This window comes from Eptesicus fuscus, chromosome 3 (assembly GCF_027574615.1).
Source record: "Eptesicus fuscus isolate TK198812 chromosome 3, DD_ASM_mEF_20220401, whole genome shotgun sequence".
Lineage (NCBI taxonomy): Eukaryota > Metazoa > Chordata > Mammalia > Chiroptera > Vespertilionidae > Eptesicus > Eptesicus fuscus.
Window position 1 is genome coordinate 8,973,917 of NC_072475.1, and position 12,195 is coordinate 8,986,111.

Consider the following 12,195-nt stretch of genomic DNA (forward strand, 5'->3'; position numbering starts at 1 on the left):
TTGTCCTAAAAAGGCCTCTTAATCGAAATGAGGGATTTAATGTGCCACGGGCCATTTCTTGCAGCATCAGCCTTCATTAGTCAGCTAATGTGGCCGCGAGGAGCGATGAGGCGGCCGCGGGAACAGATGGCCTGGGAGCCAGCAGCGCGCTGTGGCTGCAGGCCGCGCACCCCCGGGACGAGGAAACCGGGTTACTGAGTCCGCAGGCCGGATGCCAACTGCCGGGCGCTGCACGGCCCTCTCCGGGGACCCTTTGTTCCTCCTTTTGGGTGGGGGGCCCTCCTCTGCCCCATCTGTGGTTTCTCCCACGCACTTCCATGTGTGGCCCAAACTCTGCTCCTCGAGAGGGGCCGTGGTCACCCTCAGGCTGCAGAGCCCGGGTTCGGGTCTGGCTGTGGTTCCCACCTCCCCGCCCAGGATAGAGGACAGGCGCAGTATGAGCAAGGGAGACAGCGCCGCTGGACAGGCCCAAGGCCGTCTGTCTGCATGGCAGTGAGGGGCTCCTGGGGGCTCCCTTGTTTGGAGGAAGAGAAAGGGGCTGACACTGACAGAGGGCAACCCACCGGGAGAGGCTGTACAGCCCTAACCAGCCCTCCCTCTGGGCGAGGCTCCCATCTGAAACGACCGCTCTACTCAGGGCTGAAGCCCCAGCGAGCCCAGAGGGCACTGTGGTCACAGCAGGAGTCCCACCCACCTCATGGCGAATCCACTGGGTGACAGCAAGGCCCAGGCGAGAGAGAGCGGGGCCGGCCCGTGTCCCAGGTGAGAGAGAGCGGGGCGGGCCCGTGTTCCCAGGAGAGAGAGCGGGGCCGGCCCGTGTCCCAGGTGAGAGAGAGCGGGGCGGGCCCGTGTTCCCAGGCCTGTCCATCAGAAGCTTCACGCAGCGTGGCAGATGCCCAGGGCCCAGCGGCCTCCGCCTGGGAGAGCTCACCATGACCCCGTGGATCCCAGTATGGGACTCCTTGGAGGTCCCTCTGGCTCAAGGTCAAGACAGTAAGGTTTGTCCCCGACAGCCCATCGTCTGGCTGTCCTGCATGGAGGACCCCCGCCCCACTCCAAACACTTCCTAACAGCAGGGCCTCGCAGCCAGACCGCCTGGCAGAGGCTGCAGCCACAGGAAGCGAACACTGTCGCTATTAATAAAGGGCAGCTTCCTTCCCGCCCCTCCAGGGAAGATCGCCTGCTGGGACAGGCCCTGGAGGCCAGCTGGGCTTTCAGAGCTGGGCAGGCCGATGCCATAAGGTGCCACGTCATACGTCAAGTCACCCACAGCAGTCCTGCCCCAGGGGAGCCGTGCCTGCGCACCCTGATGGCCCCGTCCCGCGGCACCGACTGCTCCTCCTGGGCCTTGGCCAGGGCCATGACGTGCCACCTCACACCAGCGAAGCTGCCTGCTGGTCCCCAGGATTTGAGGCCATGTGCCAGGTCCTTGGGGGACTCAGCCCTGCGCCCTGAACTCCCTTCCCGCCATTTTCCCAAGTGTCTCCCACCCTCTAACGTGGGATTTCTCACTGCTCTTTCCACCGGGATGCAGACCCAGGACAATGCTGCTGCCTCTGCAGGCTTGAGGCTGACGTTCTCAGTCGCTCCAACAGTGGAGTTTTTTCTCACGAGCTGGGCAGCAGGTGGCACCATGGACAGGAGGCAGGCGCCCTCCGCACACGGCTCACCCAGTCCCGCTGGCGCATCCCCTGCCGCAGCACCGCACGGTGACTGCACACCCACGACAACAAAGCACTACTTTCCCTTAAAAAGGGGTGACCACGGCCCACACTGCTTCGTACAGCTCTCAGCCTAAAGGATACTCCAGCGTGGAAAAGGCACCATTTCTAGGATTCCACTTTCTAGAACATTTATTTTATTAACATGTGAGTGTACAAATGGAATAGAATAAATATATCATCACTTCAGCCTGCACAGCTGACACTATGGGCCCTGCATGTTCACAGATTTCCGAAGCTTGGGAAGGAGACGGAGAACGGAGGCCGTGGGCCTCGACCCCATGTCCTGGCTGCCGGCTTAGCAGAAGGGCCATGTGCCCACGCTCGTGCCCATGGCGGTTCACCCAGGTGTCCCTGAAGTCAGGGTTCCCAGTTAGAGAGGGGACAGGGCGGGCCCCCTGGCAGTGCTCCACAGCCAACCCACATGCCCAGGGGCATCCCCCCAGCTCCACCTCCCTGGGTAGCAGTTCCGAGGCCTCAGAAAAGGCCCCTGGAAGAGGAGAGCCGAGGACAGCTGGCCTGCTAGGCCCCTCCTGCCACACAGGTCGGGGTGCTGAGTGACAATCACAGATGCAGAGACAGCAGCTGGGGGTGGGGTGAGGACGTTCGTGCACAGGCCAAGTCGCTGAAGACCTGCGTGCAACTTCCCCGCACTGACTGGGAGGAGCGACCAGTCACAGGCCCCTCCCACCCGCTCTGCAGGCAGCCAATCACCTCCCTCCAACTCACAGGTTTCGCTCAGGATAAAGGGCGGAACTAAGACTGTGCTTTGGGGCAACAGTGAGTTACAATGACTGACCCACAGACTCAAATCACACCGAGCCCCAGGGCCCGGCCAGCTCTACGGCCCCCAAGATGGGAGCTGCTCGCACGCGTGCCTGCTGACTCCCACAGGCGGCTGAGGAACGCACGCCGCGGGCCCTGCTGTGGCTGACGCGTGGCTTCAGATCCTGAAGAAAAGACCACCAGAGCCCCCAGTGGCAGTGCCTTTGCATGGGCAGCGAAAGTTAGAAGAGACACAGGAACGGGGACAGCTCAGGCGTGGCACAGCTTCCGCTGTACTCACGTGGCCATGGCTGTGCATGCGTGTGTGGCCTCCTCTGTGCCTGAGACCCCGAGACATGACGTCTGTCTGTCTAGCCACCAGCCAAGGGCAGGAGCAACACCACAGCGACATGTGACATCAGGGGAAGCCCCGAGTCCACCGCGGGTACAATGGGTGCAGGGCACGGGCCTCCGAGTGCCAGCTCAGTACACGACCTTCCAGTGCGTGGGCTGCTCGCACGATCTCTCCCAGTCCCCACAGAATCGGTTGTACGTAGTCTTGGGGTCCAACCCCAGGATCTCTCTCTCCTCATGAATCCGAAAAGAGAACGTGGAGACAGAGGTGCCGATGAAGAACCTGCAAAGCAACAGCAGGGGTCACCAGAGTCGTGCACGGAACTCACCAGTCGCAAGCTCAACCCCCCAGACACCTGCCCAGCCTGAGGCCCCAGGCCCCCGAGGCCATCACCACGGCCAGGGCGGTGGGAAGCAACCGCCTGCAGCCGCCAGCCCCCGGGATGACAGTCTGGGCACAATCGCACCACAGGTCTGCCCTGCAAACGCCCGCCAGGTTTGGGTCTATGTGAGGCCGGCCTCGCAGCACTAACCTACAATCTCCACAGAACTCTGGGGGCCGAGGGGACTGAGCTGTCAGGCTCTCACTCAGAACCCGGGGTGGCGGCCGGGCTGCAGGCTGTCTCTCAGCCCCAGCCCACCTCCATCCCCGCCACTGGGGCTGAGCCTGCTCCCCAAGCCCCGGCTCAGCGGAGGAAAAGGGCTCTCACCCGGAGGAGTGCCCGGCACACACAAGGGCAGATGCACATGCTGACCCATCAAAACCAAACACGTGCCTCCACCCAGGAGTGTGAGAATCCTGGCACAGAAGGAACATAAGCTCCTCCACTGTTATTTCCGTTTTACTCCCAATGTCCTCTCTGGCCTCCCCCAGTGCCCGCGGGCACGGAGCGCTTCGAGGAATCCACAGGGAGCCCAGGACCCGCCTGTGCGGGCTGCCTCCCACAGGGCAGTCCCAGGCGGGGGCTGTTCCTGGCAGGCAGGCAGGCAGGTCTGGGATGAAGCTGGGCCCTCGCTGCCCACACTCACCCTCCTGCAGCTAGAGGGGAGGGCGGGAAGCCATCACCACAGCACAGCACGGCCCCGGGAAGGAGACGAATGCCTGCAGCAGCCTAGGGGTGCTCGGTAACAGGGACTCACGGCGGGGCAGGGGGCTGGGCAGTGGCCCACGGCACGCAGAACTCTGTCTCTTTTGGCTGCGGACCTGGTGACCCACGCACCTGGCATGTGCGCAGACCCACTGGTCGATGATGGCCACGCCTCCGTCTTTGAAGAGCTCCAGCTCCTCCCACGTGGGCTCAAACCTCACCATCTCGGGTAACAGCTTCTTCAGCTCCTCATATTCTGCAGATTGAAAGGAGCCGCCGTTGAATGGGGATCTGAGCTGCCATGGGGGTCTGCCCACCAGGATCACACACACTCTGTGACACGTTCATGCTCCAGGAGCTCGCAGAGGGGCGAAGAGGACAAAACCACAAAATGCAGGTCGCCCTCCCAGCAGCACAGCGCAGGGTCAGTCTGCATGCGGGCGGGTCTGCCCAGACACAACGGGGGCGAGAGGACGAGAGCCAGGGCTGCCTACCCTTCCTCACGGCGTCTGTGGCCACAAACACTCTGCCCAGCCCGTGGGTCTTCATGAGGCTGCGTATCTTCTTCACGGCTCCCTCCAGGCTGGGCACGTCCTCCCGGTGGCCCCAGATGAAATCCTTCCTCCTCAGGTGCACGGCGAGGTAGGGGCCCCCCAGCGAGGAGCCCAGCTCCACCTGCAGAGGCGGCACATGCTGGGGCGGGCCTGGGAGCTGGGTCAGCATCCAGGCGCTGCCGTTCAGGAGAGGCGGAGGGGCCAGCGGTCCACCCTCCGTGTCCTGCGCCGTGTGCCTGTCTGAGGGACTCGCAGGCGGACAGGATGTTTCCTAAGGCCGTGGAGTGACTGACTACCGTACCCTCTGATCTCAGTGCAAAAAAAAGGTAAACGAAACATACAAATTAATTGAAAATAAAAACCTTGCGCCCAGCTGGTGTGGCTCAGCGGTTGAGTGTTGACCCATGAACCAAGAGGTCACCGATGGATTCCCAGTCAGGGCACATGCCCTGGTTGCGGGCTTGATCCCCAGTAGGGGGTGTGCAGGAGGCAGGAGGCAGCCGGCAGCAGATGGATGTTTCTATTTCTCTATCCTTCTCCCTTCCTCTCTCTCTAAAATCAATAAAAACATTTTTAAAAATTAAAAAAATAAAAACCTTCCACTTAACATTGTATTTTTCCAGTAAAGACTACCCACATACCTAGGCCATTTCACTCTAAGATAGCCACATGTCCCGTCAGAGAATAAGCAGGTGAAATGGTGTTCCTGTCTATGAAATAGTTTGCTCTTAAAAACCATGGGCAAAGGTCAATCAAACAACTACAATAAACTGAAAATGCTTAAAAACGATGTCAATGTGAAAACGCAACATAACATTTCTTAAAATTAAGTTCCAGGAAAACCCAACCTCCCAGAAATGTGTAAAGGGATGATGCTGGACCAGAAGCGTCAGGGGTGCTTGTGTGGGTGGACGGACTGCGCTATTTTTCCTTTATGGCTCTCGTATTATAAAGAAGAAACCACTGAACGTAACTGGTCATGGTTTCCTGTCTGCTCGCATATCTGTGACCTGATTTCACTCTAACAGCGACCGTCTGAGCTGCCGGAACCTGCAGTAATTTCCCGTCCATTTCACCAGAGAGAAACTGTCCCAGCAATTTCCCTAGGTTTTCACCAGGACCAAGCGCGCGCACGCGTGTGTGTGTAGGGGGGGAGGCGGGGGTGCGCGCAGGGGCGTCCTGATGACCAGCACCCACGGTCATTACAGTAATGAACAAGGACTGCAGTAAGGGGGTGACACTGAAGGTGACAATCATGTCACCTCCTGCTGTAAATTAAGGGGTTTGTCATGATGCATCTCAAGAGATGATTTACATTTCCTCTAATTAGAGAGAGAAACTACCTTCATCTTGGTCCAGTCCTCCTCATCGGGGATCCTGTCGGCCTTGTTGGTGGAATTGAGATATTTACTTCTGAAATCATCGCCCACGGCACGCAGGTGCTTGGCAAACACCATGCTCCGCCGCGTCTGGGGGTGCAGACAGGACAGCTGAGTGCTCCGCCCATCGGCCCCCAGGCGGGTGCCCAGCTCAGCCCCCACCACGACCCACCCTCACGGTCTCAGATGTTCAAAAACTACACGCATTAAAACGCCGGAGAACATGCAGCAAGGCCGCAGGCAGCACTCACGTCCCAGTACTCCTTCCCCCCGTAGTGATCGTGAAGGAGGTTCTCCGCTCTGTCCAACATCACGGACCTGTTTTCAAACCACAGGAAAGAAAGCTTAACTTCAAAAACGTGTGCCGACACGCGCTCCACAGGGCAGCCTCCGAGTGGGGCCCAGGGCCAGGAGGCACAGGGACGAGTTCCGAGAGGCACTAGGGTGCACGTGGGCCCGTACTGCTGCTCCTCTAACACCAGGGTCCTCAGAGGGTTCATTTCCGGGCGGTTCTAGGCGTCCACGGAGTCTCGCCCGTCCTAGCTAATGCATGGGGGTTACCAAGCCCACTGTGACTAACAATGCCAGAATGGTGTGACCAGCAGTGGGAATCCCGCCATACGTTCAAAAGAGCGGTGGCTCCCAGGAGCGCCCCGTGGGGACCAGACTGCCCCGCAGCAGAGCCCCAGGGTGTGGGTGCCGCTGAGCCAGCTCTGGGGCCCTTCCCTGGCCTTTCCCCAGGGACACAAAGCCTCCTCCTGGATCCCATGGCCATCCTGCCTTGCTGCGGAGTGAGTGTGAGGTGGGGGCAAGATCTAACTTTCCAGCAACCCCACACAGGCCACAGCCAGAAGGCATTCCGATGCCACCAGGACATAGTGCACATACACATTCACACATGCACACACACATGCACATGCATCCATTCACGTGTGCTCATTCACATGTGCATACATTCACATTCACATGTGCTCTCACATGTGCTCACATGCACACTATCACGCACATGCACACATTCACACGTGAACACGCACACACACACACCCTCATTCACTGACCCATGCTGAGTGGACGGTGCAGGCACCTACCGTGCTGTCGTGTTTTCCAAAAGCACAGGTGCAATGATAGAAGCCGATCCTTGAACAGACAGACAGGAAACGTTTAACCCCCTTGTTTCTTCATAACCCCAAAACCATCCCCTGGAAAAGAAGAGCCACAGGACCCCTCAGTTCAGGCTGTTCCCCACAGGCCGTGAGTACATGTGGGTGCACGCGCACTCCTGGACCTCGGTAAACCCGGGAACTCGCAGTGAGAGTTCATTGGTCAGGTCAGAGGTAGCGACGTAGGGAGAATTCTGGAGAAACCGTAAGCTTCTCTGACTTGGTGAGAACTGGAGCTCTTTCCAGGAATCGGGGCGCACAGGCCGGGAGAGCAGGGCCCGCGGGACGGAACCTGATGGAACTGAGGTATTTACTTCTGAACGCATAACGACGCTGCCTGGGCCGGGGCCAGCGCTGACAGCCCCAGTCCCTACAACACTCCTCTAGAGCTTCCGTGTCCCTCAGGAAGGTGACGGCCCTTCCACAGGGAGGGCTTCCGATGGCCCCTTAGGATTGGGGTGACAGACCCTTCCCAGGACCTGGTTAAAACGCCATCAACAACGTGGGGAAAGGTAAACACCCGGTACCCAGGTGACCTGAGGCGCCTGTGGTCGGGGACCGGGAGGCTGGCTGCACGTGGGGAGTGTGGCCACGGGGTCCACGTGCCTCCGAAGTGGGGTGACCTCAGCCGCCACAGGCAGCGAGGCTCGCCCTCCGTACCTGTAGTACTCGTGCTTGTCCTGCGAGTACAGCGGCGGATCGAGGCAGGGCCGCTCGTCCACCTTCTCCTCCCAGGGGCCCTCTTTCCACCCTTCCGCGTAACTTTGCAGGACATAGATCTGGTCAATGAAGGGCCCACCGTTCTCTGGAAGAGACAAGAACTGACAGTGAATCGCCGCCGAAACACGCCGTGTGGCCCGGACCGGGCTGCCACCGACAGAGAGGATTATCACTTCAGGACCCCTTCTTTCCAAGGACGAAGGCAGCTTCAGAAGTGGGGCTTTGGCAGAACAAGTGACATCGGGGCACAGGGTCCCTGGTGGGGTGCGTGGGTTGGCTTGGGGGTGGTTGAGCTGTCCAGGCCTCATCACCCTGGCCTCTTACAGCACCTGGGCTTGCCTCCACCCTCTTCTCTTTATCTCTGTACCCCCACCTCCCTGAGGTAGGGCTGGCCTCATGCCGGCCACAGGCCCCACTCACTCCTTCATCCTCCTCTCCGGTCATCAGCGTCTCCCTCCCGGGGGCCTCTGAATAGCCATCCCCGTCTGGACCATCGCCCGGGGCTTGCTCATGACCCGTGAGGCCATTCAAACTACATCCCTCGGATGCCTCTCAGGGCCTTGGCCACCGGCCCTCCAACACTGTGGATCCTGCCAGCTTTTCTTTTCTCCATGCACGCTCCACCATCTCAAACACTGCAGGTTTCAATGGCTTATTTATATTCTTTCTTAAAGATCCTCACCTGAGGATATGTTTTTATTCATTTTAGAAAGAGGGAGAGGGAGTGAGGGAGGGAATCAATGTGAGAAACATCGATCAGTGGCCACCCGTACACGCCCCGCCCCACCCCGAATGGGGACAACCTAGGTATGTGCCCTGACCAGGAATTGAACCCACAACCTTCTGGTGCACCGGATAATGCACCAAGCCACCCGGCCCAGGCAGCTTCATTATACTCTTTATTTTCTGCTCCCCATTCCCCACCCACTGCTCCCACCTACACCCAGGATGTGTCTGCCACATCTGTGGTGGTCTAAGATTTGTTCAAAGATGGAATGAATGAGCCAGTGACAAGAGGGCCACGGCAAGTGACATCCTGGTGTCCTGTCCACGTTGTCTCACTGGGGCACTGACATCTGCATGGCGGGGCACAGTGAGGGACTGTGATGCGATACGGAGAGGCTGGTATGTGGCCAGATGCTCTCCTGCACACCCCCCAGAACTCCTTCCTAGGATGGCCCCCGTGTCTGCCCCTTTTGTAGGGGAGGAAACAGCTGAGCAGAGTCAGCTTATCGGACAGGGTGGAGGCAAAGCCGTTCTGCCTGCCTCCAAGCGCCTCAGCCAGGGCACTCCATCTTCCCTCCCCCTGGCGGCTCCAGGTCCAGGGATGGGGCCTGGACAGCAGCAGGAAGGACTCCTATCTCCTGTCCCCACACACCTGCAGATTCCAGTCACTAAACACAATGCAAATGGCTAAGGCCCAGACCCGTCCCTGGGCCCGTCTGTCAGGAAACCCAGGAAGGTGAAGGGCAGGTTCCCTGGGAAGCTCCGTAACCCGGGTTCAGAACCAGGCTAGGTCAAGTCGGACTAAGCACCCTGCTCCATCTCCCATCTTGGGCTGGGAGCACCCTGCTCCATCTCCCATTCTTGAGAGAGCTCCAAGAATGCTTTGTACAGTCTCAGAGTTTGCCTCTTCTGAGAAGACACTATGTCGTTCCAGGCCTGCAGCGCTCATAGAACTAGAAAAATGAAGATATGCAAGCCATCATCCTCAGTGTGAGCCCCGATTCTAAGCTGTCCAGATTCCCGCAGAGTAGGAAATCAAGCAACATCACAGAGTATCGCCCACCCAGAACTGTTAAAGCATCAGCAGCTTCCAGACCGTGACTCATCATTAACGCTACAGTGTATCAGTGGCTTAAAGAGTGTGACTGGCTCTCCCAGGCCTCTCTAGGGAAGCAGAAAAGACAGATCACTGATTTGTTAGGTTTATGTCTTCTAAACAAAGCAACAGTAAGCGCTAAATACCTTTCCTCTAAGAAAATCTTCAAGCAGGACTAAATAAAGGACGCCTCGTCACGAGTTTCACCAGCACTGCGGTGGACATCGCAAGGTCAGCGCCACACACACGTGGTGTTTTGGTAAAGTGGCCTCTTCTGCACGGAGCTGAGAGGAGCTCGGACAGCCCGGCTCCGTGGCAGCGGCTTCCTAACTGCACTTCCCTGACTCCCAGGCTGTCAGAGGCGAGGAGGCACAGAGCTCATAACACTTCAGATCTACTTCCCTAGAAAAATTAAGGCAAAACCAAGGTCACTGGTAGTGTGGGAAACGGAAGGACACAGGGCCCCTCCACGGAGCAAAGGCTACTACGTACATCAACAGGCCCAATGAGACAGCCCGCGGGCCTGCGGGCCGTCCACACCAGAACCACCGCCTCACCTGCAATGAAGTCCTCGTATTCCATGACGGGGATGTTTTTATTGAGACTTTCAAGATCAAAAAAGTCGGACCAGGGAATCCGGACCTGGTGAATGTCGGGGCTCTGCCAGTGGTAGAGGCGGCCCCAAGGGGGCAGCACCAACACCCACTCCTCAGACTTCATCAGGATCTTCAGGAGGGAGGCCATGCGAATGTAGACATCCCTGCGGAGGTTGAAACCCTCCGGGGGGTTGACGTCATACAGAAGATACCTGGCAGGGGGGAGCAGGACGGCGGTGCTTCAGGGCGGAGGTCTCTGGACAGAAAACCCCGAGGCACCAGAGGCCCACAGGTGATCACCCTCCCCGGGGCTTTCAATCACTTCCAGTCTGTGAGGCGGAGGCAGCTGCCCGCCCACTTCCATCTGACCGGAGACGTACAGAGCCCACAAGTGGGAGCACCCTTGTTTAACAACGGGCAATAACTGACAGCTAAGCCCGGCAGCCTCGGTGACCAGAACCCGAGAATCAGTCCTCCCGTGGTTTTCAAACTTTTTAGCCTACAGCCCATTTTACACTCTTAATAATTACCGAGGACCCCAAAAGGCTGTTGTTTATGTGGGTTGGATCTATAAATAACTCCTGCGTTAAAAGTTAATGTAAGAACGTTAAAAAGTATGTATTAATTCACTTCAAAGGGATAAATCCATTACATTTTATTAACCTTTTTCAATCAAAAGTATATATTTTTCAAAACAAAAATAATTGGTGAGAAGAGGGGCAATGTTTGTGAATTTTTCCATCTGGTGATAGCTGGATTCTCCTCTCTGCTGCTGCATTCAATGTGTTGTGATATCACAGGTGCTCTCCGGGGAAAAACAAGAGGCAAACCAGGAAAGGAGGGACAAACACCTGCAGAGCTGGGGTGTGTGTGTGTGTGTGTTGGGGGTGGGGGGTCCTCTTCAGAGAGGGGAGTAGACCTTGTTCCCAGGGGAGCCCATTGCTCCTGCTGCTCAGCTGTCCCTAGGTTGCAGCCACATTCACATTTACATGGTAAACTCAGTGGGAGAAAGAGAGTGGAAAAGGCAAATACCACCACTCTGGTATTACTGCAGAAATGGTATGTCCAGGGTCTCTGGACACACGTTGAGAACCGATGCCCTATCCAAAGCAACCCCATCTGCTACAAAGACCCAGGCCCGGGTCCTGGGCGACTCCGGCAACAGTTACCCATCCTCATCCTCCCTTTTCCCCACATGTCGCGTTACTACAGGTGGACTGTGCGTAATCCAGGCCTTGGCCCACCTGCCATCTCTGCACCTCTCACCCAGCACACGCCTATTCTGTACGAAGATGACCTGCGCTGACCCTTATTTTTCAGGCCTGAGACGCGAACATCAGCATCTGGACGGAGACTGAAAGACCCCGCGCACAGACACAAAGCTGCGCTTTCTCAAGAACCGTCCCATTCGAACCTCCGATTCTGGGGCTCCAGGAAACTCGGGCAGGAGCCCGCGTCATCTCACAGGGTCCCGCGCCTGCCCTCCACGCTGACCCACAGGCAGCCTTCCGCCTCCCCGGCCCGGGCCCGCCAGCCCATCAACCCCCCACCAGCGGGCCACGCCGACAGCCCGGCCACGCGTTTACCGTCTGAAGCTCGCCCTGTCCGACAGGAGGCTGGACGGCGACTGGCTGACCCAAAACTCCTCGCCCGAGGCCCAGGCGAACGGGCAGGTCGCTGCCCCGAGCAGCATGTAGACGAGGCCAAGCGCCGCCATGGCCTCGGACGGCCACGCACTTCCGGCGGCCAAGTCCCGCCCAGGAAGCGCCCGCCCGCTAGTCCCCGCGGGGCGTCTCACCTGTAACCACGGCAACGCCGCGCGCCCCGCCCCGCACGTGCGTGGTGCGTCCTCCCGATTCCGGACGTCTCCAGGGTCCTGCGCGCGGGGCAGCCGGGCCCCCCCGGCGGAGTTCCGGGCCTTGGGCCGGGGGACAGCGGGGGTCAGCGCGGGAAATCGGGGGGCAGCGCGGGACGGGGCGGGGCCGCGCTTCAGGAGCGCGAACGTGGTCTCTGCGGGCTGCGGGGATCTCGGCCTC

The 12,195-nt window shown here is 58.7% G+C and overlaps 1 protein-coding gene across 3 annotated transcripts; it reads right to left on the reverse strand.

Annotated features, from left to right (window-relative positions):
* Positions 1-1,833: 1,833 nt before the first annotated feature.
* Positions 1,834-11,897, reverse strand: POFUT2 (protein O-fucosyltransferase 2). Of its 3 annotated transcripts, none has more exons than XM_008145750.3 (9): positions 11,746-11,897; positions 10,121-10,371; positions 7,682-7,826; positions 6,950-7,060; positions 6,113-6,179; positions 5,826-5,951; positions 4,423-4,603; positions 4,061-4,184; positions 1,834-3,123 (listed from the first exon to the last, which is right to left on the reverse strand). In XM_008145750.3, the coding sequence occupies exons 1-9, from the start codon at positions 11,874-11,876 to the stop codon at positions 2,970-2,972; spliced, it is 1,290 nt and encodes a 429-aa protein (XP_008143972.1). In that variant the 5' UTR covers positions 11,877-11,897; the 3' UTR covers positions 1,834-2,969. The 3 variants fall into 3 exon arrangements, with proteins under 3 accessions (XP_008143972.1, XP_054569595.1, XP_054569594.1); XM_054713620.1 differs by having other exon boundaries at positions 4,423-4,621; XM_054713619.1 differs by having other exon boundaries at positions 4,423-4,639.
* Between the last annotated feature and the right edge of the window lie 298 nt (positions 11,898-12,195).